This window comes from Phytophthora sojae (assembly GCF_000149755.1).
Source record: "Phytophthora sojae unplaced genomic scaffold PHYSOscaffold_9, whole genome shotgun sequence".
Classification (NCBI taxonomy): Eukaryota; Oomycota; class Peronosporomycetes; order Peronosporales; family Peronosporaceae; genus Phytophthora; species Phytophthora sojae.
Window position 1 is genome coordinate 239,394 of NW_009258123.1, and position 24,254 is coordinate 263,647.

A 24,254-nucleotide genomic window follows, 5' to 3' on the forward strand; every position below is an offset into this window, starting at 1 on the left:
CCCTACGTCACTGGCGAGCGCCCGCGTCACCGGGGGGGTAGGGTATGACGTCGCTTCTCTCGGGTTCTACGGCGCTTCGACTGACGTCACCGCAATGACGTCAGCCATTTACAACCAATGAGCGCGATGAATGAAGTTTCGACCAATCATTTGCTGGCTTATTTTTAGAGCATGGGTACATATAGAACACGGCTACGGAAATGGATACATACATACAACCCCCAGAATCGGAGTGCCGCTCTCGGAGCTCACATGGGCTGACCTCCTTGCTGGAAGCGCTGCTGGTTGTTGAAGCGCTGCTGGTTGTAGCGCTGCTGTCGCCATTCAAGCTGTTGGAGTTGCTGGAGCCACTGCGCTTCATCAGACTGAGGCTGTGGCTGAGTGGCTCTCTGACGTCTCCAGATAAGCTGGAACTGCTGGAACTGTAGGAACTCTTGGTATTGCTGCATTTGTGATGGCACTGGCTGCTGCAGTTGCAGCGATACTGGCCCGGGTGCAGGTTGCTGGTGGTGCTGTGTATGCTGAGTGGCGTCGGTGAACAAAGTTGCCGTCTGTTACTGAGACTGCGATGAGGGCCTCTTCGGCTGAGATGTTGGCGCCGCGGGTTCAGCAGGCTCGAGCTGCGGGTTCGGCTCCGCTTGTTTCTCTCGTGGGTTTGGCTTCTGCGGTCAGTGTTTCCACGGACAATATCTGCGCGCAGCTCTTTAAACTCGGCTCTCAGCGAATCCATGAGCGTCTCGCTCGACGCTTTGATAGTGGCCTTCACTTCTGCCTTAGCATCGTCAAGCATCTTCTGGGTAGAGGCCTTGATTTCGTCGAGAAGTTCTTCGCGCGGTGAGGTTGATCGAGGTGTAGTCTGTGATTCTGGGACAGGGTACTTCATTTCGAGCTCTGTGCTGTCAGCGTTGGGCACTGCCTCGGAGGTCGGATCGCTTTCGATGGTCGGCTCGGCGTCGGGCTGTGAATCATCGATGGAGAGTACCTGGATGCGCGAAGATTGAGATAACGCAAGGGCGTTGACAGGGCTGTTCTCGTCCTCCGTATCGTGGTACAGCTCTGGGTCTTGAGTCAGCTCTTCCTCGTCTGAGATGTGGGTTTCCTCACCCTCTGAGCTCTCGTCCTTCTCGAGATCGATTACCTCCTGGGACTCTGTGAACGTTATTGTTGGCGATTTGGACGAAGGGTGCTCAACGTACTCGTTGGCGATTTTCTCAGCCAACTCGACCTGGAACTTCTCGCTGGCGATGACGCTCTCATAGTTAGGCCTTCTCTCTGTACGCCATTTGAGACGGTAGTGAGCGAGAGCGTCCATGAAAGTCGCCACCAAGTTCCCGAAGACGTGCTTCCACCACATCGCCTTGTACCTCACGAACTCCTCAATCATGATCTTCTTCACAGGAGCCCAGTGCATCTTGTAATAGAACAGTTCTTTGAGGTCGCGCGGTTTGTCACCGGGAAATCTGGCACCGATGGCAAGCTTCGCCTTTACCAGCCTGGTGTAGATCGTCGCTTCCAAGTCCATGGCCCCTCGGTCAGTTAAGAACCCACGGATCGTCCCGAGGCAGACCATTGGCACGGCTGTCAACGAAGCGTAGCCAGGATCCTTGGAGCGCTTGCCTTTCTTCCACAGAGTCTCGACCCGGTATCTGCCATCCTCCGGTGAGCTGCCGAGTTTTCCGATTCGAGTATTGAACGCGAGGTCTTGCCCATCCTCTGGTGGTGTGAGGACGACCACGTCTTGAATCACGGCGAGTGGCTCGTTGTAGCGAATGCAGTACACCAGTGCCGTCGTCTCCATCTTGGTAAGTTTTTCCTCGTGGTGGTCGGTGAAGACGCACTCAGCGATGAATCCGGCGGTTGCTCGCATGAATATCACGCGAATGTGCTTCGGTATCGACAGTGCGAGGTCCGACGCCGCGAGCAGAGCTAGCTCAACTCTCCACGCTTGATCTCCTTCTTCGGTTAGACGGTGGCTCATCTTGGAGGAGGGAGGAGACGCGGGGAGGAGGGATGTGTGCGATGCCGTGCAAAACGTGAAATGAAGCAGCAGACCCAAGCTGTTGTTTGTTCACTAAGTAGTTTTGCATCAGGCGGATTTCATACAAACCTTATATGGTGAGTACATTGGCGATCTTAATGATCTACCTACCTTTATAGGCTGCCTAACACTTCATTCGTCATTCAAGCTTTCGCTGCCAGGTTTCTTGAGTCCACCACCAATGCCTCAATGGTCGATAGAAGCGTCAACTACTCAATCGGCACAGACTGCTTCTATGAAAGTGAACACAGATTTCTGTTTCACTGGAACAACTTCGATCGATATTACAGTATCATGGTACTGTGCAAGGATGATATCAAGATGATGAAGTGTACCGCCACCTTCATGGGGCACGACGCTTGCGAGGATTTGGCGGCCCGGAGTCTGGCTGGTAAGGTTGCTGCTGCTGCTGCTGCTGCAGTGGGCAAACCTAAGTTGGTCGTGTTTGCCTTGAGTAGGGTTGGTAGTTTTGGTTGTTCAGGAAGTCCAGGAAGTCTTGAAAGGTGAGTACAGGCTGCCCGGACGGGAGGAGCTCTTGCTCTGCGTACTGCGCCAGCGGCACTGGAGGCCCTGGCTGCGTGGAGGGGCTTGCAAGCGGTACTGGTCGGGTCGGGCTCCAACTGCGGCTGCGTGTTGGGCTGCGATGATGGCACCTCTCGCCCTCTTATCTCGGTGCGCACGCATTCAATCACTGCGGCATGATGTCTTGCGATTTCGGCTTTGATCTCAATCATGAACTCAGCGTTGGCCGCCTGGATCTCTTCAAGTGCTTTTGCATTGAGCGACTTGATATCCTCTGCAAACGACTGCATCATTGTGCCCACCGCGGCTTGAAGCTTCTCGATTTCATCTTTGACCTCAGCCTTGAACTCTGCAACCGATGCCTTCATCTCTTCAACTGATTGCGTGTAGACAGCTTTGGTCGCGATAGCTGCTTGCTCGTAGGCGGCAAGTGCTTGGTCGACATCAGCTTTGACTTGTCTGGCAGTCATGGCTGCAGCACGATCATCTACTGATGTCTCGGACGCTGGTTCGGGGCCGCTGAGCTCGTCGACATCGCTGTTGCCGACGGCTACAGCATCGTCAGCGTAGCTCACCAGCACTCGGCGGGCGCTCTCTGCGGCAGACAAGCTCGATTGGGTTCGCTGGGCCTTCGTGGTGCGGACGCCAGTCTTGGTTGGCATCGGGTCTTGGTGAGATGTGAGCACCAAAGAGCGGAACGAAAAGTGAGGGCTCTTAGCAAGAGCCTCTTGCAGCAAGACTGGCGTCCAATATGCATCATGGGCAAAGCAGCTAATAAGCAGAGATCACTACAGTAATTTCATTATAAGGCCGCAAAACTATCGACATGAAGTATGCCATCGAGCAATCTACGGTGGGCTCGGTGCCACACGAAGCTAGGTGCGGCGCTTCTTCGCCGGCGCCTTGCGGGGCGCCTTCTTGGCCGCAGCTGCTGGAGCCTTGCGCTTTGCGCCGCCGCGGGCTTTCTTCTGGAACTTGCTGACATCCAGGTCCTCCTCCTCGTGCTCGCTCTCGGCATCGGACGGCGGAGGCAGACCGTCATCCTCGTCCTTGACGGCGGCCTTTCCTCGCCCCTTCTTGATTGTCGTGGAACCCAGCACGGACTCCACCACCGCCTGCGACTTGTGCGACGCCTTGTTGTACCTGCAGCAGGGACCACATCAGCACACTTCCAGTGAGCATTTTACCGCTACCATGGTTAAATGCATAGACGCAGCGTACATTCGCGTGAAGGCCGTTTTCGCCTTGGTGTCGAGCTCTGAGTAGGAGTGGCGCTTCACGCCAGGGAACTTGAAGCTTTCCATGGACTCGGTTAAATCTTCGCGGGTGATCTCGCACTCATCGAGCAGCTCGATCACCTCCTGAATGTTCTGTTGATAGAGCAACCCATTAGATTCAGCCGATTTGCTTTGCAGCACAAAGCGAGCTGAACGTACATCCTCCCCTGACAACAGCTTCTTAAGCAGAATCTCCTTCATGTACGGCACGTAGTCGAGGCGAATGACTGCCAGCATCAGAGCAGCTCTGTGTTAGAATAAAGTACCAGCAGCACGAGAAACAAGGTAGCACGAACCTTCTCGGGAGCCCGACGCGTGTGACCGCATTCGGACGGATAGCTCACTTAGCAACCGCTTGGACTTGGAAGCCGACGAGTTCTTTCCCAACCACCTGTGCACACGCAAAAGCATATAAAGCGTTAGTTGGTGGGTGCAACCAAACAATCGAGCAATGAACTTGTGCAACATACTTGGAAAACTCAGGATGACCAATGAAGCCGGCCGAGTACACACAGGCACCGACGTTCATCGCAGCCTGTTTTGTGAGCAAGTCCCACCGCTGCTCCATCCGAACATACGTGTTCAACAAGTCGCTCTCCGAAATGAACTCAGAGGCGTGCATCGCCGCCTCGAGGTTCTCGTCCGACGACGTCCGGTTGTTCATGATGCTCTGAATGTAGTTTTCTTGGATCATCAGAGGCATCAAGTCGTAGTCGACGAAATAAGCCTCGTTCCTAGCCTCGAAAGAGAGCTCACGCTGGAAAATCTGTTGAGTTGCACTGAAGGGGTTCAGCCGCAAACTCTCATCCTTGTTGTGCTGAGAAGACGGGTTCACCATGTCTGCATAGGTGATTTTGGTGGTGGTTAGCCGCCATCGCTGCATCTGCGTGAGCAGCTGACGAATGTCGTTGCCGCATCGGTCAGCGGCCTCTTCGATCGCGTTCTTCTCGATGTGCAGTCCTTCCTTCAGGCCGATCTCCATCAGCCGCTTGCCGATTTGAATCTTCGTGGGGCGACGCATGCGCAAGTCGAACGAGTGGTTTGCCAGCGACCGCACCTTTTGGCTCTGGCGGTCATTGCAAATGCAAATGATTGGAGTCTTCGACTTTTTGATGAGCTGAATAAGCTCCGCCGTACCACCGCGGTCACCGCCGGACATACCGTCGACCTCGTCCATGATGATCACACGACGAGCGAGGTGCATCTTCTCCTTCGACTTCCCACTAGGTACGCCAAACTGGAGCGCCTGTGTGCCCAGCACGTCCTTGAGCCCAGTCTGCAGCATTTTCTTGCTGCGGGTGTCGCTTGCGTTCAGCTCGGTGCACTCAAAGCCGCACTCGCGCGCAACTAGGTTCGCAATGGTGGTCTTACCGATACCAGGAGGTCCCGACAGCAACACCGTCTTGGCTCCACGATTTTCCGACAGTTTTGTCGAGAATGGGATCTTCTTGGTGCCTTTGACGTGCATGGCCTCCCAGTCCAGCAGCCACGTCTTCAGTTTCCTGCCCAGCTCAATGTTGCCGATCATGTGGTCCAGTGTCTGCGGCTTGTACTTGTCCGTCCACAGCTCATCATTCACTGACGTGTTGAGCTTCTGCTTGCCCTTGGACGATGCGGTCTTGGCTCCTGCAATTTCCGCCTTGATCTTCGCCTTCTCGTCTGCCAGGTCCTGCGCCTGCTGCGCGGCTGCAGCCTCCGTGATCAAGTTGTAGAACTCGTTCTGGGTCAGGATGCGGACGTTCTTGGCCACCGCCTCCTTGTACTTGGATCCGTCCGTGATCTTGCCGCCCTGCTCCAGCGTGGCGCCGATCACCAAGTACTTGGTCGCGCGCGTGACGCTGTTGGCCACCGACCCGCCGCAGCATTTGACCAGGTGCACCGCGTCGTCCCGCGACAGATTCTCCAGCACGCCCGAGAACACGAACGTCTTGCCGTCTAGACAGCCCGAGCACGGCGCCGGCACCTTCTTCAGCGCGCCCTCCTGCTTCACAAAGCCCTCCAATTCATCGTCAGCGGACGCAGTCGAGGCCCTGCCGACCTCCGTCTTGATCTCGGTCTTGACTTCGGTCTTAACCGTCGGCTTGACCTCCTTCTTGACCTTCGACTTGACCTCGGGCATCTCCTCGTCCTCGTCACTGTCGTCCTTGGCCGCGCGTCGCAGTCTCTTGAGCTTGGCTGGCTCCTTCTTGGGCTTCACCTGCTCCTCGTCCTCCTCCATCTCAAGGTCCGAGTCGGAGTCCACGCGCTGCGCCTTCTTCTTGGCCGGAGCCTTGCGCTTGCTGCTGCTGGCGACTTCTTCTTCATCCTCGTCGCTGCCGTCCAGCACCACCACGTTCTGCTTGGCGGCGCGTCGGGCTGCAGGACGCGACGGAGGCGTCGGCTCGGGCTCCGCACGCTTGGCTGCTGCAGTGGACAGGAATGGCAGACGTTAGTGACGAGTCGGTCAGTCGAGGGACAGTTATATATGCGGCGTACGCTTGGCCGGGGTGGTCGCCTTCTTGCTGCCGGCGCCGTTACTGCTGCTCGGAGGCTTTTTCTGGAAGAAGGAGCGGATGTCCATGGCTGCTCTGGCAAGATGTGGGTGGATCTTCCTAGCCTTCAGCCGACGAAGGCTTCGCGCCAAAACTGGCGACAACTACGGCTGGTTCTTGTAGAGGAAGATTCGTCGGTGCTTCAAAATGTGGTGTGGTGCACAAAGAGCGTGGGATATCAGCGCCCCTTCAACAGCCAATCACATAACGTGTAGCCATCACTTTCGTCCAATCGTCCGTGTTAAAAGCACCCCCAGAGTCAGAGTCAGTCACTGTGCGTCGCCGCCTCGACACCTTCCTTCAGGCATCGCAGCGGCACCATGGAGCTCTCCCCGGCGGCACTCAAGTACGCGAGTCTGTGCGTGTTGTGCGTGCAGAACAGCCTGCTGGCCATCCTCATGCGGCTCTCGCGGGTCGGCACCTTCCCGCGCTTCAACCCGGCCACGGCCGTGTTCGTGGGGGAGGCGCTCAAGCTCGCCACGGCCTTCGCCGTGCTCTTCCACGTGCGTCTCCACTGCCTTCCTGCCCATAATACACTGTGCAATAGTGCCATGCGCCTCTGACTGTGTCCCCTCCTCATTGCAGGAGTTCAACTCGCTCAAGGAGCCGCAGCGCCGGAAGCGCATGGGCGAGTCCTTCCGCACCATCACCAACGTCAACGAGCTGCTGCGCGTGAGCGTGCCCGCCATGCTCTACGTGGTGCAGAACAACCTGCAGTACGTGGCCGTGTCCAACCTGGACGCGCCCACGTTCCAGGTCATGTACCAGCTCAAGATCCTCACCACCGCCATCTTCTCCGTCGTGATGCTGCGCAAGACGGTGCTGCCGACGCAATGGGGCGCCATCGTCACGCTCATGATGGGCGTCGCCCTGGTGCAGTTGGACGAGGACTCGTCCAGCGCCGCCGCTGCGACGGCTAAGACAGGCCAGAGCACCACCAAGGGCCTGCTGGCCGTGGTCGCTGCGTGCGTGTGCTCGGGCTTTGCCGGTGTGTACTTTGAAAAGATCCTCAAGGGGTCGGGGGCGAAGACGACTCTGTGGGAACGCAACGTGCAAATGTGCTTCCTCGGGCTGGCGCTGTCTGGCGGCGGACTGGTGTACAACGACCTGGAGTCGATCGTGAGTCTCGGCTTCTTCTACGGCTACCGCCCTGTGGTTTGGGCTGCGATCTGTATGAGCGCGTTCGGTGGCCTGCTCACTGCGGTTGTGGTCAAATACGCCGACAACATCTTGAAGGCCTTCGCCACGTCCATCGCCGTGGTGCTGTCGGTCATCTTGTCGGTGTTTGTGTTCGACAAGGTGCCCACGGGGCAGTTCGTCATCGGAGCCATTCTGGTCAACGGCTCCGTGTACGTGTACGGCAAGGCCCCGGAGTGGCGCAAAGACCACCTCGAGCCTATCTTGCCTCTGGCTGGCGGCAAAGACCCGAAAGACGTCGTCTAGAGCAGCGATACCGCCATTGAATTGCTACCTTTACCAACAAAAATGTGCCCTAGGGAGTACGAGGTACAGCAGCTAAATACTATAGATGCCATACAATACGAGCCAACTCAACGCTGTCGAGCTCGTCCAGAGCGAGGTTGTAACGCACCATACCTAGTGCGTCACTGTAGTACGACTAGCCAGCGCTGCGAATTTAGTTCGCCTGTCCCCAGAGCTGGTCACGAACACGCACATTAACGGTTTTGCGCTGCAAGCGCCACGTACGAAGATGAAGCTGCCTCTCCTCCTCTTGGGCGTCGTGCTGGTGCTGGCTCCGCAACAGTGTTTCTGCGTGGGTGCGGATGGTGGAGTTGGGAACGACTTCCGAGAAGTGGCCATCGACAGTGCTAGTGCTCGGGTCATTGACGACGGTCAACAGCGACACGAAACGCTCTGGAGCAAGGTATTAACGCTGCAACTGAGCTGTGTTATCGTTTTCTCACTCTCTTCTCTGCTGTTCAGGCTCGATCGGGACTCGTTGAACTCCAGTTTGGACTGTCGAGTGAGGCTCTTGTCGTAAGGAAACCTCAGCGTTTGAGTTCGTTCTGCCCATAAAAGGCTCACTAACGGATGCTGTTGCTTAGGATGCAACCGACGATACACTGGAGTTCCTACCGAGGGGGTGGATCGATTTCCTCACTAGCTCGCTGGACGAGTTCCTAGTGCAATGCGAACAAGATCCAGAGTTCAAGGCCGGGGTGACGCAGAACCTCAGCGCAATGCAAGCTGTGAGTAGCAGCAGCTCCGTTCGAATTACACTTCTTACCTTGCACACTCTAACTTGTACCTGTTCAGTTCGTAGCGTTCGTCTCGATCGGATACGCCGCCATCGCGATGTGGCTAGGCTCGATGAAGCTCACGCGCTGGCAGAGGCGAAGCGTCCTGGTCACGTACACCGCAGCAGGAACTGTTGAGGCAACTTTTCTCCTGCAAGCCTTTGGCCTTGTGTCCATCCACGTTGCGTACCATTTGACGCTGGCGTTGACGGCTATCTTCTTTGTTGCCTTCAACGTCACCAACGCGCTGCTAGTACTGGAATCCGAGGAACCCGATGCGGCAGCTGAGTCTGCAGAGTCAGTCCCGCGGATCATCGAGGCCACCCCAACACGTATTGTAACATCTCACCTAGCACCTTGTTGCTAACATGTACATGTAGCAACTTTTTTTCATTGTTCTAACGCGGAGTTAACATCAATTTCTCAATGTGGGGTTAGTTTTTGTTGGTACATGTAGCGCCGATGGGGTGCAAACACGAATGGTTTACTCTGTCGGTGCTCTCACTATATGCACCGCTGGTGGATCCTCAACCTTCCACCTCAAAACTACTGACAAGCACACTTCGAAACCTCTCTTTGACTTGGCGTCGCCGGATGCTTGAGCTTGAGCTTGTACCAAGATACTTTTCAACTCCTTGACGCATTTGCGCATCGTAATGTCTTGACATGGATTCCAGCCAATCGTCATATCCTCCACCAAGGCCTCAACGGCTTCCTTTAGTTTAAAGGCCTCCCTGGGGGTAATACTCCTTCCCCGCCACTTTTTCAATTCTCCAAGAACCTGCGTGGCATCTTTACCAAGCTTGATCAACTTTTTGTGGTTCTTTGAATTCGACGGATCTAAAATCGCCTCCGACATGTTCTCCAGAAGTCTGAAACAACAGATTATTGTTAGGTGACAACAACAACAACAAAATAACTAACACAACAACGCACGTACCCAATAATCCGATCCTTTGTCGATCGATCTGGTATCCGCTCTTCCGCAAACGCTCGCATTGCATTCACGATCATACGATACGCTGGCAATTGGCGAGCGTTGCCAAGATCGTAGCTTAGCCACCGAATCAGTCTGCCGATAGCCTTGATCATCCGAGTTGAAAAGGCGTTATCAACGTCGCGACCAGTTTCCTTTTTGAACCCCAGAAGCACATGAAGCAGCCGCTTGGTTTGCTTTTCAGGGGGGAGAGTATCAGGACCACCCATCATCGACGAAAACACCCCCTTCTTCTTGGCATATTCAATCGCCGCGATAGCTTTCTCCTTCTCCTTCGCAGGTAACACCAGGCCTTCAGCATTTTTGATCTTCAAAGACAGGGCCTCTACTAGCCTAGGAAGTAACAAGACACGCCCCGAATTAATGCACGCTAGTAAAACAACGTTTTGCTTGGTGTAAACCCACCTCTTTTGCCCACGCTTTCGTCTTGAACACCGAAACTGATTATAATACGATTGCACCACAGCAACGTACTCGTGATACAGTTCAGCATGCTGGGCCTCATATTCGCTGCCGTGGGTCCACCAACCAACCAGAACCTTCATAGAGCTCGTCACTCCAGATGAATACAAACCATTGACGTCCTCTTCAACCGACTCTTTCAAAGCAGCCAGCAAATCTGGCATTATAAACGACCGATCCACCCGAGACAACTTCTTCACCTCATCCACGATAACCTTTACGTACCACACCGTTCTGCTCAACCGTTTAACTGCGACTTTTGTGTCGGTATCAGCTTGCTTCTTTGCAGGACTTAGCTCGGGCTCCACTTCAGACGACGGATCGTCACTCTTGGTCATTAGCGCCCTCCAAGCTGCTTCACTGCCCTCCACGTCGTCTGCATCGTCGTCACTATTGTCTTCTCCATTGTTGTCACTCTCCGACTCGAATCCAGACGATACTGCTACTTTCCGCTTCATTATACCAAGAGAATCACCTCCCAATTTGCTTGACGGCCCTTGCGCGCTAATTTTCGTTTCTTCCTCTTCCTCTGAGCTCTCGGAGGCTGAGTCTGAGTCAACGTTAGTTCCCACCGTCTTCATCCTCTTGACTGCACTATTGCAACGCGTTCTCAGTCTAGTCTTCTCATCTGCACCACTCTTTCGCGCCGGATTGAGGGCAATTGGCACCGTCGCTGCTTTCTCCTCCACCCGCTTCCGCTTCCTCTCCTGCCGCGATACCTCCATCCCAGCTGCAAGTTTCTCCACTTCATGTTGCAAATGTTGCTGCAACTTCATCGTGTTGTCTGCCGACGCTATCAAACTGTCACTGCGGTCGCCGGTCGACGAGTCGTGGCTCTGCTGCAGCTTCGACACTGCACCGTGGACCTCCTCCAGCTTCGCGAAAGCTGCCAACACGTCGCTCAAAGTCTGCGCAACGGATGCAAACTCCTCGTACAGTATGTCGTTGTAGCTCTTGTGCAGCTGCGGCGTCGACACGTGCGCCAGGACGCGTTCGTACAGCTCCTCCATCGCAGGGATTGGTCACCACTTCGGTGGAGTGAACTGCTAGGATTTGGGTACAGTACCTAAAAAGTGGTGCCCATTTATGATTGACCAAACTGGATTCGATGGATGGCTACACCGTCAACAATTATCTTGGCCGCGGAGAGGAAGGTCCAAGTGTGTGACCTTCGAGTGCGCGTTGCTCGGAGCACACCGCAACACCTTCACCGTGAAGATCAAGAAGAATAAAAGAGGGAGTCGACTGTTGGAGGTGATCCAGAATCAATTGCTTCAGTTCCCTCCAAAGTACCTGAAAGTGTGGTTGCCACAAGGACCGACGGTGCGGAAGGGAAACTGGTATGGCTGCCGTCCGACGCAGAAACTCAACCTGGGGGAGATCCACCCACACATTGAGGCCTTGATCTCTGAAGCAGAGTTGGATACCACACGGGCCATCGAAACATTGCTCAACGAGAAGAAACTACCAGACCCCGAAGACGGCCAGATGCACGTGCTGGTGCACGTCCCTGGCCCTCGTCGCGACAGCTCGAAAGAGTGGCGTGACAAGTTCCTTGCCAGACAATTCGCGCACCACCAATTGCCGTCTATCGAGTCGCTCGGTGACTTTGTTGCTCAAGCTCTGCCCGAGAAGATCCGGGTCTGTTCACAGTATCTTTGGAGTTGGTGTCAGCTTTTCAGCCCGCAACTTCAGGAGAAACTTTTTGTAGTCGACAACGCGGCTCCATGCGAGGCGTTTACACTCAACGTGCTAAGTCGTCTGGTCAAATTGCCCCAATGCGGCGATACAGCGTGCGCTTTTCATTCGTTTTGGGACTCAATGTTTCACGACGTGCTGGATTTCGTGCTTCCACAAGCAAGCGCAATCCGCGACTCCGGCAACGAATCACCTGACTTTTTGTTAATCTTCAACGACGTTTATGTGTTTCGTGGTGAAGAGCAAGCGTTTGGTGTTGACCTCGGCTTGCCGGGTAATGAACTTACGGAAAAGCTGGTGTGGAACTATGGCAACATTCCGTATTGGCTTGGATACGCTGCTTCGGGCTACAGAGTAAACGTGTTCGCTCTACGAGCTGGTGGACGTGGGTCCTCGGAGGTGACCAAGCATCGGATCGAGTAGTTCAATTTGGAGAGCGTGGAAGAGCGTTTTCGAATGGTACTCGCCCTTTTGAACTTGTCGCTACTTTTCCCCGGTATCGCGGAAGCTCCAGACCAGGATGACGACGTCAAGACAATTCACCGCCCAAGTGGTGGTGTTGTGCGACTTTACCCAGCATTCGTTACAAAATATTATCCTGTTGGCGCCATCCTGTATCATCTAGCACGCGTGTACGGCGCTCTGCTGGAAGGTGACGTGCCCAATGTCGATCATCTTACGAAGCTGGATTTCAAACTGAATGTTGCAACCTTCGAGCCTTGTGGAGAGATCGCCGCATCACCTCCTCGTGATTTGCCCACGCTGTTCGCGGTTTTGAAGGATGTTCTTCAAGCGCTTGTGGCTCTGCATCGTGTGGGGTGGATCCATCGCGATATTCGCTGGCCGAACGTAGCGCGATCGTGATGCTTGGTTTTTGATTGATCTCGTCGATTCAGCCCCCAGCCCCCACGCGTCTTCGAGCCGCGATCACCTACGCGTAGAAGAACACTCCCCTGAAATGTTTGTTGATGGTATGCTTCACACGACGGCTGTCGATATCTGGGCAGTGGGCTATTTGATCGATTGTAGTGACATTGGATGGGATACTGACTCCAAAAGATCTGCGTTCCGTGAGTCGTTGATGCACCAAGACCCGGAAGCGCGACCCAGCGCAGAGCAACCATTGCGTGAGCTGACGGAGTTTCAACAAGAAGCGTTACCTGCGGAAGCCGACCAAGACCAATCTTGGTTGGGCAAGCGAAAGCACTCATAATGATGATAGTCGCAGCCCAAACGGCAACTGACTCATTTTTTTTTCAGGTTGGACTTTGTTATCTAAACGCGCTAGTAGCTGCAAAAAGGTGCTTAAGTGTACCCGGGTGGACTTCGCCTCTAAATGTACTCGAAGTAGAATGCTAGGTTTACTTCGTACTACGTACAGTTTTCTTCTGCTTACAGTTCATCAATCCCCCAGCTTGCAATATTGTTCAAGCACGCATCGAAACTTCTAGCTGACTTGGTGTCGCTGAGTGCTTGAGCCTCTACCATAACACTCTTCAGTTCCTTGACGCACCTACGCATAACAACGCTTTGGCATGGATTCCATCCCACCGTCGTATCCTTCACTAGGATGAAAAGGGTCTCCTTCAGCGTATGAGCTTCTTTGGTAGACATAGGTGTACGTTTCTGCTGCCATCTCTTCACTTCTCCGAAAAATTTATCTGCACGACGGCGGATATTCGCCAACTGATCAAGGTTCTTGGCGTTTGACGGGTCTGAAATTAGTTCCGACATGTTATCCAAAACTCTATTCACACCAGTTGCAAACAAAAAAATTAGGTGGTTAATGGCAAGGTCCAAGCAGTCTCGAAATAATACAACCGCCACCGCACGTACCCAACAATGTGATCTCTCGCGGATAGTTTTAGTATCCGCTTCGAAAACTCTTGCATTGCGTTCACGATCAAACGATACATAGCTAGGTGCGTAGGCTTACGACGGCCTTCAGCTATCCATCGAGACATTCTGGTGATAGCCTTGACAATTCGATCTCCACAGGTATCCTCAACATTCCCAGTTGTTTCCTTTTTGAATGCAACAAGCAGCAAAAGCAGCCGTCTGATTTGGTCGTCATGGGGTAGAATATCAGGCCCACCTGCCATCGACGAAATGGCCCCGTTCTGCTTTGCACGTGTGACTGCTGCGTCAACTTTTGCCTTGGTACTGCTGGGCATTTGTGGACCACCGAGACTCTCAATTGTAGAAGATATAGCCTCCTTCAACAACATCGTTAACCTGCACACAAGGAATTTAAAATACACAGGTTAATGCCCAGTATCAGTAGGTATGACACAATGCTACAGTAAACCAACCTCTTGAGCTTGGACTTGCAAGCTGAGCCCGATAGCCGATCCGCGTACGACTCCACCACAGCGGCATACTCGCGGTACAATCCAGCATACTGAGCTTGGTATTCGCCCTGGCGAACCCACCAACCAACTAGAATTTCCAAAGAGCAAGCCACATGAGCCTGCTGCTTAGCATCCACGTCCTCCTCCACCGATTCTTTCAACGCGGTCACCACATCTGGAATAATGAACGACATATTGATCGGACGGATGTCTTTGTTCACCAGTTCGACGATGGTCTTCAAGTACGTTGCCGACTTCCTCGGCACCGCTGCGTCCGTATTTGATTCCGTTGGCTTGGTAGTAGTCTTTGCCGAAGTGGGTGCAGCACTTGTGTTGGATGATGAAGCATTCAGATTACCCTTCGTCGTCAAGGCCCTCCACGCTGCTTCACTGCCTTCCACGTCATCACTGTCCGACTCGGACGATGAACTCGAATCATCATCGCTGTTAGATTCGGACGATGAACTTGACTCAGATCCTGACGCTGCTGCTACTTCTCCCTGGGAGCCCGATCCAACATCAGCCTTGGATCGTTTTGCATTGCTGGATGCACCATTGAAACCTGCTCTTCCGTTGTCCTCTCCACCACTATTGGGCACCGGAATGGCGACACTTGGCACCGTTGCCTCGTCCTCCTCCTCCACCACCCGCTTCCGCTTCCTCTCCACCGGCACCACTTCCATCCCAACTGCGAGTTTCTCCACTCGACGCAGCACCTGTTGCTGCAACTCCATCGTACTGTCTGCCGACGCCATCAAACTGTCACTGCGGCCGCCGGTCGACGAGTCGTGGCTCTGCTGCAGCTTCGAGACGGCATCGTGCACCTCCTCCAGCTTCGCGAAGGCTGCCGTCACGTCGCCCAATGTCTGTGCAACGGACGCAAACTCCTCGTGCAGCACGGCGTTGTAGTTCTCGTGCAGCTGCGGCTTCGGCACGAGCGCCAGGACGCGCTCGTACAGCGCCTCCATCACAGCAGCAGATTGGTGGAGTGAGTGAAATGCTAGAATTTGGGTCGATAGAATTTGGGTCCATGAAAATTGATGCCCATTATGATTGACCCATAAGTATGTGTGAAGCTTCGCTACCTTTTCACTGTCTAGGAGCCTGCTCAAGTTTTCCAAGTAAGAGTAGCATTGCTGTACGACAAGCTCTACAGAAGAATCCCGACAGATACGCGCGTAAAGCAATATTCTCTAATCGCTTCGTCGAAATAGGAGTGGTCACACTACCTTCAAAAGAGCGTCATTGAGAAACAAATATGAATGACTTAACCGCGCTGGAAGCGCTTGCAAGCGATGGCATTATTTAAGTAAGCGTGATCGAGACCACGCCTCCCAGATTGAAAACTTCACCTGCAACTACATTTCGTTTGGTGTAGGCTGCGATTGACGAATCTCATGCTCTAACAGGACGATTTTCGACAACTTTGCTGCTCTTCTTCGTAGCTTCCACCCGCCCTCAATCGTTGCTAGGAGAGTTTGATATTGCTGTCGTCGCAGCAACAGGCAGTCATTATTGCAGATCACCGAGGCTACAGCAAAGCCTCTGGGGTGATGGCACCTTGCTGGCAAGCTGCAATAGCTGCAGCAACAGGAAAGCCTCCTAGCTAGCATACTGTATCCAACAGCAGCAGCGCTTCACTCGTCATCCATCGAGAAGGACAACAACTTCTTGTTACTAAGCGTCGGTCGATCTGTGCGTTTGCGCTTCTTCTTCTTGGTTGCGTCCGTCGCCTTGCCCATCTGCACCACCGTCTGCCCCGAAGTCTTGGTCTTCTTCTTGTCTGTGTTCTCCTCTTCATCTTCTCCATCTTCTTCTTTTTCTCTTTTCTTCTTCTTCTCTTTCTTATCTTCCCTTTTAGCCAGATACTCGTCGATCGCCGCCTGCTGCACCTCGTCCAGCCCCTCGTCCTCCTCGTCGTTGGGCAGCGTCGCGAACTTTGCCTGGATGGCCGGCGGCTGGTGGTACTTCTGCAGGAACTTGGGGATCACGCGCGTGAACTGCGGCCCTTTGCCCTTGCCGCGTGCCTTGCCCTTGCCGCCCCCGCCGCCGCCGGCGTTCAGGTCCCTCAAGCTGCCGTCCTCGCGCCAGTCGTCATCCATGATGGCAATTTGCGCCAATAATGCAATATTGGGTCAATATGCAACAGCACCCTAAAGTGGCAATTGAAGAAACCAGTTACATAACGTTCGTATTGCGGTTGCGCGTTTGGGGGGACGGATATAGCAATTATTCATTTTGTTGCTAGCCGCACATTTCCCCGACACCAAGAAGTGCACGACGATGGTGCTCAAGGGCTACCTGTGGAGCCAGCGATGGAACATCCTGCTCACGACGCAAGCCATCTTCACCTGCGGCATCGTGGTCAACCGCTACCTCGAGAACCAGGCCAAGACGGCCGCTACAACGGACCAGCAGCAACCGCAGCCGCCACAAAGACGACCGCTCCCAGAACGCTCGGACAAGTGAAAATAGCGATCAAAGCCAATGCTATCGCTCCACCACCACATCAATAGACTTCCCTTCACCTCCAACTATGACTTCCATGCACTTGCTGCTTCGCCAGCGCGCTGCAAGGTGTCCGAGCGCAATGAAAAGATGCATCAACATCAATATTTTGACCACATTATTACGAATCAATTATCAATAATATTGATTGTTTTCTCATGCCGGGTCCCGTCGAGGAGCTGGTCAAGCGGCAGCTTCGACTCGAGCAGGGGACCTGGTACGGCTCCACACCCACCCTCTACAACGCTCTACAGCTCCACCACTAACTCAATTCATTACCCAATTGTTGCAGGGAGGCGGAGCAGCTCGCTGTGGGTTGCTCGGAGCCTCCAGCGCTGCAGTTCTGGAGCGTCGGCAAGCTGCTGCGCGTGTTGCAGGCCTCCAGATCGCCTGAAAACTCTCTCGAGTCGCTGGCACAATGCGGAATTGAACGGCATTTGGTCGGCAGTGTGGACCCGAGACGAGCGACGTCCCAACCGACAGCAGAGAACTCGCAGGCAGCTCCGACAGCGGACGCCGTGACGTACACGTCGAGTTCCGTGTGGCTCACGGGCTTCCTGCACTTCGGGGAGGACGTGGAGAGCTGTGACACGTTGCATCTGTGTGATAACAATGCGAAGCTTCCGAGTTTCCTGCTGGATCCGAGTCCGCAACTGGTGGATCAGTTGGTGCTGGTCAAGCGCTGGGTGTTGGTGGACAAGGCGTTCGGCCGCGTACGAACTGCTGGGTCCATGTTCCTCGAGGTGCACGACGAGAAATTGGTGCCGTTGATGCCAGTTGCAGGTGAGTTTAGTGATTGGACACGGGAAAGAGTGAAGGGGGTGCTGGAACGTAGTTTCCAGCAGTCGAAAGATCCGCCGATGTATACGGGAACGGAACCGTGGGCTGCCGTTGCAGCGCGTTCAAGTGACGATGGCGACGGTTTGGTAGCAACATCATCTGATGGAATTGAGCCGACAAGAAAGGGCAAGAAGCGGAAGCGTGTTCATTGCGTTTTCGGTCGTGTGACGAGTGTGAGTCCAATTTCGAGGCAAAAAGATCGCGACAGCAGTCACTTCTTCGTGGAAATCGAGCATCCGCAGAGCTGCAATGACTCGACGATGCAAAGCGTAGCTACCGTTATGTTCACTGGAGTTCACAACATGCGATGGCACTTATTTCTCTATCCTGGGAAAATTGTGCTGCTGACCGATCTGGTGAAGGTCCTTTCGCGTGAGTGTGAGATGTTTCTGCTTCAAGCGACTATCGGCCATCGATCCAAAGACCCTGCCGAAGCTTCAAGGGACTCTCTGCAAACAACAGTACTCGTTTGGCACGAGCCACCCCCACCTCCAAGACATTTAGCGCAGTGGATTGACGACTCTTTTCGTGGGTATTCCAAGAACTTCGCGTCTCGCTGCTGTGGAAAACTTTTGGACTACGAGGGAAAAGTATCTCGACTCCTGTGGGATGAATGCATTGAGATCATTGGGAGCGATGGGACTCAAGTTATTGTTTGCCTGTTTCACTTCCCGTATACACACGAGTTGGTTCGTATCCGCAAAGACGCCACCATTCAAGTATGTGGCGCTCACGTACTCCGCTGGCCGACGCCTGTCGGTGGAAAATTAGTGGTTGGTTTGTGTGCTAGGAGTCACCTCAATGTCACTGCATTCAGTGATCCGAGTAGCTCCTGTATTGCCATGGGAACCCGTTCTCGTCGAAATAGAGCTCACAAAAAGTGGTCAAGCTTGGGCGATTTCCATCGTCAATCGATGGTGCTGTCGATGTGGCTGCTGGAGGTTCTGGAATTGTTGGATACGAAGTTCGTCTTTGGAGAAAACGAGCAAATGCTGTTGTTCAGTTCCTCTTCGCTATCATTCCCGCGGATTCGGCGACGCCAAGCTGTAGCACATGTGGCCAAGAAGCTGCACTTGGATCTGGGCGGTGGGCATGATCAAACAGCAACAACACTTGGCGCTCTCTTCTTGAAGTGTCACTCCAATAATGCTGGGAGTTGCCCATCGATCCAGCTTTCTCCTGAAAAACTATTGACGTGTAATCGGGTAGTGACAATTCGAGAGCTCAAAGACTTTGGGGAGAGCAAGGCGAAGGAAATGCTCATGACGGGGGATAGTGATGATAGTCCTCTATCCATACAGATTTCAGCTGAAAGTCTGGACTGGTGTGTTCTTCTTGGATGCGTTCGAGGAAACGTCGACAGTGGAGATTTGGAAATCTATGATCGCACTGGGTCGATTTCGTTGCAGATGACTGGTGACGCTGTATCTACAGATTTTGATGGGGAACGCGGCGTTTATCTACTGCGGAGTTTTCATCTTACTATTGAGGACTACAATCGAAGCCAAGATCCCAGTCCGGAGGAAAAGATACCGCTGGTATGTTGTGTGAGCAGCCCGGCAGCCACTTTAGCGTACCTCCCCATGCTTGGTGATGATGGAATCAGTTATTCGCCAGAGGACAAAACTCAAACCGAAGCCGGGGAATTGCTGATTATGGTGACCCACGTTGACGCTTTGCCGCGTTCTGATATTCGGCTGACTGGATTGTTGCCTGAGTATCGAGTTGTGCATAGCATCGTTTGTCCTGTTGCCCAGGAGCTCCAAAGTGATGTGTTCATGAAGTCCGCTTTCGTTGCTGATATCTTGATAAGCACTCGCTGTACCAACTGGTATATCCAAAAAGGCGGCTACTACCGGATCAAAGCAATCGAAGACACCACAAGTACTGAAACCCGATCCATATCTCATTACAGTGTGGAAGATCAAGCAATTAGGGCCTCGATAGACTATTTTGAAGCAAAATGTGTCGCTGGAGGAAAACGGGTGGTGTGCTTCGACTCTCTGCGGCATTATAACCGCGCTGATAGTGGAGATCCAAGCGAAGAGCGCCCATTTCGAGTGTATCGTGTGGAGCAAGGACATGACTCCGTTGTTCCAGTCTTCCTAGAATGTGACAACCCCACGCAACAAACACGGTGTGAAAAGCATGATGAGTGCCAGAAGAGTGAGCAAAACCGAAGTGGAATGCTGGTTCCTACAAATGACAATTCTCTATCGGGCAAGGTATCTGCGGTTTTCACCAAGGGGCAACTGCTCGTGAAACAAACGGCCATTAGCGTATCGATACCGGAACTCGTGGCTGTGAGCGTGCTCAGGTATTTCTTTCAGCAGTTGGAAGTGGTATTTGAAGTGCACGACTTGCTCCACCACCCACTTTCGATTCGATCTCAAGAATCAGTCGAAGGCAACAAAGAGCAGCCGGTTGTAATGACAGTGGATCCGGATCTGCACAAAGCTCATCTGATCTCGCTCGTTGGCATGATCACAAAGAAGAAATATTACTGGCAGTCGACATCACCCCAGCAACCCTCCACTGCAACTATTGGCGTAAAGCGAGCTCGATCAGGGAATAGCGAACCCGGTGTTGCCTATACTTCCAATCGTCGGCTGCTGTGCATCTTTCAAGTCCGCGACCTCCAGCATCTGGATACTGTGGAGATTCGCGTGGATGCGTCACGCTTTGGTCTTCTGGGCACGCTGCGATTGAACAGTATCGTGGAGTTTTCACGGCTGCAGGGTTTCATCGCTCGATCCAGCTACAAGGTGTACTTGAAGTGGAGTCACCTGACTGCTGCTCGACCGGTTTCGCAAGAAATCCGTCTACCGATTCCATCAGAGGCTGAGCTGTACAGCTCCATGTCCACGTCCTTCCTCAACGACATGTACCATTATTCTCAGGTTGACCGAAGACTGCATCGGTACGTGGTCGGAGTCATGCACATCAGCTACGTGTTGATGAAGCGCAAGTGTGAATCTTGTCACCAGGCGTTGCAGCTCGTCAAGCGGCGTGGCTGCTGGAAGCACGCAGATCCACTACCCGGAGCTGCATTCTACCGCGAATGCAAGTGGAAGCACCAGCACTGGGCGATATCTGAACCCGTCTTCAAGACCCGCACGTTCTTGGGCGTCACCGTGCGCTGCGTCATCGACGACGGATCCGCGCAGGCCGAGTTGTTCCTGGAGAACGCCGTCGCGTGGGAGTTGCTGACTTGTCCTGACGGCCAGCGCCAACGCTTTGAGGACATTCTGAGCAACTACGTGGACGAGCTGAGCTACTTTTCGGGCCGCACAGCGAGCGGCTCGTTCGCGACCAGCAGAGCCGAGCGGGAGCAGGAGTACTACCAGAACGAGCTGCGGGCCTTCGTGGTGGACGCCCTACCGTCCTTGAGATCCGTGGTGGTGTTCGCCCAGCGGTTCTACAAGGCCAAGCAGCAGCAGGAGGGCACGTCCGTGCTCACCTTCGGCAAGGACATCCACCTCACGACCAAGACGGCGCCCCAGCCCAAGCTCGAGGCCAAGCGCGTGGACCGCCTCCATGTGCGCAGCGAGCTGCAGCGACGTCTCGCGCAGCTGCGAGCGTTATCAGCCGACTAGCAAGACAAGACACCGGTCGACGACTTGAGTCCCACTGTGCGACGACCCGATGGACCAAAATCATCTGAGAACTTATTTCGCGTCGCCCGCTCGTCCAAGTGCAAATCCTTACCGCACTTCAAAAAACCAGCTTCGCTTCAACTTACAACAAATCTATCTTTCACCAAGCACCTAAAAGGCCCGCATTTGCAGCAACTTGTTGCAGCGGCAATAACTTTACGGCAATTTTCTCTAACCATATAAAAAGAAAGAAAAACATATCGCCACAAACCCGTCAGTTAGCGAGTTCTGCACGTCAACTCGACGCAACGGGCTCAGCTCAACTGAGTCCACACCCCCAGCTTCCCGCAACTGTCCTCCTCCACACAATCGCCTCGTGTGTCTATCACTGGTGTCTTTCCTTTGAAGCAACTCAACTGGATCCTGTTCCGCGCGCTGTGATTGGCCAATTTCCGTGCAGAAGCCCGAAAGGTCAAAGCGCACCCACGCCAGATCGGAAAGGGCCACTCAACCAACTCAACCAACCAAGGTTTAGAGAGGTTTAGAGAGAGACCGGTAGACGTACGTCAGACGGACAGATGCAGGGCCCCACGCCCGCCACCGAGCCCGCGGCCGAGCCCCCGCAGCAGCAGAAGAAGCCTGGCTCCGCGCGCGCGCGCAAGGCCACGACGCCGCGCTCGCGGGCCAAGAAGCCGGCGGACGACAAGAAGGCGGCCACGCCCAGGCGTCGCGCCAGTCCGAGGAACCGCAAGGCGGCGCAGGACGCGGAGCAGAAGAAGAAGGACAAGGACAAGGACAAGGACGAGAAGGAGAAGGAGAAGGAGGCGACAGAGGCAGCTCCAACGGTTGCTGTTGCTTCTTCTCCTTCTCTTCCGACTGTTACGGAGGAGAATGAAGGAGAAGGAGAAGAAGGTGTGAAGCAGGAGACGAAGGTGGAGAAGACGGAGATGGGCAACCAACAGGAGGCTGCTACTGTGGCAGGTGAAGAGCTGCCGCCAGCTCAAGACACGCAGCTGAGGAGAACGTACCTCCAGAGAATGTACGGTGCTGTAGGATTTTCTTTTCTTTTAAGATGGCTACAGTTGCTGACTATTTATTTATTTATTTATTTTATCATTTAGGTATCGACAGTTGCAGAGTACGCACCCGAACCAGGACGACGCGATGATCCGGCAGATCGCCACGAACGTGGAGATGGAGGCGTGTCAGAAGTCGGCGACGCGGGTAAGTCTTTTAGTTATTTCCTGCGTTTTGACGACAAGTTTTTTTTTCTTTTGTGGAAATACTTGAAAGACTCACGCTCCCTATGTTGTTGTCGTGGCTGGATGACTATAGAGTCAATACGTCGCTGCAATGGACCACGAGATCCACAAGCTCATGCAGTTTGAGATGGAACAGGCCAACGCGCCGGTCTACACGAACGACGCGGCTCAGAGCTACCAGAGCGAGCAGTCTGCTACTGTCCAAGGCCAGCAGCCGGCCGTGTCATGCGAGATGCAAAGTGGATACTCGCAGAACCAGATCTCGCAGTCTCACAGTTATGAGTACGCGCAAGCGCTGGCGAAGGCGCAGGAGCAGGAGCAGGCCAACAACAGCACCAGGTCGTCGACATTCTCCACGCCGCGGCAATCGATGAATGGTGATATGTCGTTTCAATCTCTGATGGATAACCAGACTCAAGGTGGATATGGACGCGACGGTATGCAGCAGCAGCAGCAGAACACGCCGACGCGACTCATGAGCATGCAGAATCTGCAGCAGATGGGGAACCAGTACTACTCGACCTCTTCCATGACGACCCCAACCAGTCAGAGCTACTCGGTTCAGAGCAACGTCAGCGAGATGGCTGGACAAAGTGTCCCTCGGAACATGATGGAGGCGCACCAGCAGCAGCTTGGCAACTACCCAATGCAGCAACAGCAGCAACAGATGCACAACCCCGGATCGGTGCGCCCCCCGTCGAGAGTGACGACGTTCCAGGAGTTTACGGCCCAAATCCAGCATTTGGACAAGTCGGTGCTAATTGAGCTGCTGTGGAATCAACGGAGTGCGTTGGCTCGGTGGCAGAATCATGCGAAGCAGCTCGAACTACAAGTTTCAGCTCATCAAACGGCAGCTAGCAACATGGGAAGCTCTGGGTTCCAGTCTCCCTACAACTCCCCTATGGTCGGTGGAGCGGCTTTTGTTAGTCCAAATATCGCCGCAGAAGCCGAGATGCAGCGCGCTCGAGAACGTAACAGTTCTCGCATGCCGCAACTGCCGCGCCACCAGCAGCAACAAATGCCGCAGTACGCGTCATATTCACAGCAGTCGACTCCAAGCAGCGCTACCTACTCGCAAGCTGATGGATCCTGGGGAGACAATAATCCACCACTGTACTGGCAACGAATCCGACAATTGAAGTCGGAGTACGAAGAGCAATTGCGGACTGCACAGAGAGCCTTGGCTCAAAATACTGTACCTCCCAACTCGATGTACAGCGCGAAGGCCCAGTCAATGATGCAGAATATCACCATGGTGCTGAACATCCTGAACGAGCCGCCGACTAATGTCCAGCCACGGAAACTTGAGGTGCTTAGTTCAATTGAGCGCTTCATGCATCAGAGTGTGGCTCCTATTGTGCGGAAAGTTCTGTCAAGCGCGGCTACGGTATCCCCAGCCGCAGTAACGGCGGGGTCGTCCCCATCAATGACAACAAGTGTTGCAACGTATTCTCCTAGTGCGCCACTCTCTCAAGGCAGCGTTGTGGGGGTGTCTAGCAGCTTCAGACAAGGCTCAGGCAACCAGTATATTGGAGCTCGGTGGGCATCTTCGAACTCGAGCTTCAGCAACATGGACACTTCACGGCAGCATTCACGTGGCATATTTGCAGATTTGGATGCCGGTGACGCTAACGGCCAGAATCGAGTGATGGATGGATTGACAGCAGTCGGGAACAGTCCGTGCAACGCGACGTACGATCCTTCGGGTTATGCGCCAGTGAGAGCGGAAAATGATAGCCAGCCCGACAGCTCGATGAGTCAGAACATGGTGTATGAAGCTCCGTCGATGAGCTTGAAAGAGTCGAGCACCTTATCTCTGCCCGCGTTAGAGTCTCGCCCGTCAACAATTCCCGACAGTCACCTTTCCCCTGGTGATCCAGGCAACACGCGAGATAGCAACAGCAGCAAGGTGAT

At 54.0% G+C, this 24,254-nt stretch overlaps 13 protein-coding genes across 13 annotated transcripts; 7 read left to right on the forward strand and 6 right to left on the reverse strand.

Annotated features, from left to right (window-relative positions):
* Positions 1-248: 248 nt before the first annotated feature.
* PHYSODRAFT_254595 (hypothetical protein) lies at positions 249-1,978 on the reverse strand (the record flags this gene model as incomplete). Its single annotated transcript, XM_009536002.1, has 2 exons — positions 249-521; positions 686-1,978. 2 exons carry the CDS (start codon positions 1,976-1,978, stop codon positions 249-251), a joined length of 1,566 nt encoding a protein of 521 aa, XP_009534297.1.
* A 344-nt stretch (positions 1,979-2,322) lies between these two features.
* Positions 2,323-3,222, reverse strand: PHYSODRAFT_304971 (hypothetical protein; the record flags this gene model as incomplete). The annotated part of the gene is made up of 1 exon (XM_009536003.1): positions 2,323-3,222. One exon carries the CDS (start codon positions 3,220-3,222, stop codon positions 2,323-2,325), a length of 900 nt encoding a protein of 299 aa, XP_009534298.1.
* A 213-nt stretch (positions 3,223-3,435) lies between these two features.
* On the reverse strand, positions 3,436-6,397 carry PHYSODRAFT_304972 (hypothetical protein; the record flags this gene model as incomplete). The annotated part of the gene is made up of 5 exons (XM_009536004.1): positions 3,436-3,703; positions 3,782-4,064; positions 4,134-4,228; positions 4,308-6,240; positions 6,313-6,397. The coding sequence occupies 5 exons, from the start codon at positions 6,395-6,397 to the stop codon at positions 3,436-3,438; spliced, it is 2,664 nt and encodes an 887-aa protein (XP_009534299.1).
* A 253-nt stretch (positions 6,398-6,650) lies between these two features.
* Positions 6,651-7,811, forward strand: PHYSODRAFT_361806 (hypothetical protein; the record flags this gene model as incomplete). The annotated part of the gene is made up of 2 exons (XM_009536005.1): positions 6,651-6,871; positions 6,954-7,811. Exons 1-2 carry the CDS (start codon positions 6,689-6,691, stop codon positions 7,809-7,811), a joined length of 1,041 nt encoding a protein of 346 aa, XP_009534300.1. The 5' UTR covers positions 6,651-6,688.
* A 758-nt stretch (positions 7,812-8,569) lies between these two features.
* On the forward strand, positions 8,570-8,993 carry PHYSODRAFT_318189 (hypothetical protein; the record flags this gene model as incomplete). The annotated part of the gene is made up of 2 exons (XM_009536006.1): positions 8,570-8,578; positions 8,646-8,993. 2 exons carry the CDS (start codon positions 8,570-8,572, stop codon positions 8,991-8,993), a joined length of 357 nt encoding a protein of 118 aa, XP_009534301.1.
* Positions 8,994-9,110: 117 nt separating this feature from the next.
* Positions 9,111-11,095, reverse strand: PHYSODRAFT_522988 (hypothetical protein; the record flags this gene model as incomplete). The annotated part of the gene is made up of 3 exons (XM_009536007.1): positions 9,111-9,498; positions 10,029-10,660; positions 10,775-11,095. The coding sequence occupies 3 exons, from the start codon at positions 11,093-11,095 to the stop codon at positions 9,111-9,113; spliced, it is 1,341 nt and encodes a 446-aa protein (XP_009534302.1).
* A 478-nt stretch (positions 11,096-11,573) lies between these two features.
* On the forward strand, positions 11,574-12,996 carry PHYSODRAFT_318190 (hypothetical protein; the record flags this gene model as incomplete). The annotated part of the gene is made up of 3 exons (XM_009536008.1): positions 11,574-12,137; positions 12,207-12,643; positions 12,687-12,996. 3 exons carry the CDS (start codon positions 11,574-11,576, stop codon positions 12,994-12,996), a joined length of 1,311 nt encoding a protein of 436 aa, XP_009534303.1.
* A 179-nt stretch (positions 12,997-13,175) lies between these two features.
* Positions 13,176-15,102, reverse strand: PHYSODRAFT_304977 (hypothetical protein; the record flags this gene model as incomplete). Its single annotated transcript, XM_009536009.1, has 3 exons — positions 13,176-13,530; positions 13,620-14,018; positions 14,096-15,102. The coding sequence occupies 3 exons, from the start codon at positions 15,100-15,102 to the stop codon at positions 13,176-13,178; spliced, it is 1,761 nt and encodes a 586-aa protein (XP_009534304.1).
* Positions 15,103-15,771: 669 nt separating this feature from the next.
* On the reverse strand, positions 15,772-16,236 carry PHYSODRAFT_254705 (hypothetical protein; the record flags this gene model as incomplete). The annotated part of the gene is made up of 1 exon (XM_009536010.1): positions 15,772-16,236. The coding sequence occupies one exon, from the start codon at positions 16,234-16,236 to the stop codon at positions 15,772-15,774; it is 465 nt and encodes a 154-aa protein (XP_009534305.1).
* A 564-nt stretch (positions 16,237-16,800) lies between these two features.
* PHYSODRAFT_318192 (hypothetical protein) lies at positions 16,801-17,735 on the forward strand (the record flags this gene model as incomplete). The annotated part of the gene is made up of 4 exons (XM_009536011.1): positions 16,801-16,859; positions 16,935-17,504; positions 17,604-17,659; positions 17,716-17,735. 4 exons carry the CDS (start codon positions 16,801-16,803, stop codon positions 17,733-17,735), a joined length of 705 nt encoding a protein of 234 aa, XP_009534306.1.
* Positions 17,736-17,784: 49 nt separating this feature from the next.
* Positions 17,785-18,456, forward strand: PHYSODRAFT_445307 (hypothetical protein; the record flags this gene model as incomplete). The annotated part of the gene is made up of 2 exons (XM_009536012.1): positions 17,785-17,943; positions 18,025-18,456. Coding segments are annotated over 2 exons (591 nt in total), but the record flags the coding sequence as incomplete, so codon positions are not given.
* Positions 18,457-19,911: 1,455 nt separating this feature from the next.
* On the forward strand, positions 19,912-21,078 carry PHYSODRAFT_523237 (hypothetical protein; the record flags this gene model as incomplete). The annotated part of the gene is made up of 2 exons (XM_009536013.1): positions 19,912-19,991; positions 20,058-21,078. The coding sequence occupies 2 exons, from the start codon at positions 19,912-19,914 to the stop codon at positions 21,076-21,078; spliced, it is 1,101 nt and encodes a 366-aa protein (XP_009534308.1).
* A 626-nt stretch (positions 21,079-21,704) lies between these two features.
* PHYSODRAFT_383142 (hypothetical protein) lies at positions 21,705-23,706 on the forward strand (the record flags this gene model as incomplete). Its single annotated transcript, XM_009536014.1, has 3 exons — positions 21,705-22,117; positions 22,200-22,302; positions 22,414-23,706. Coding segments are annotated over 3 exons (1,809 nt in total), but the record flags the coding sequence as incomplete, so codon positions are not given.
* Between the last annotated feature and the right edge of the window lie 548 nt (positions 23,707-24,254).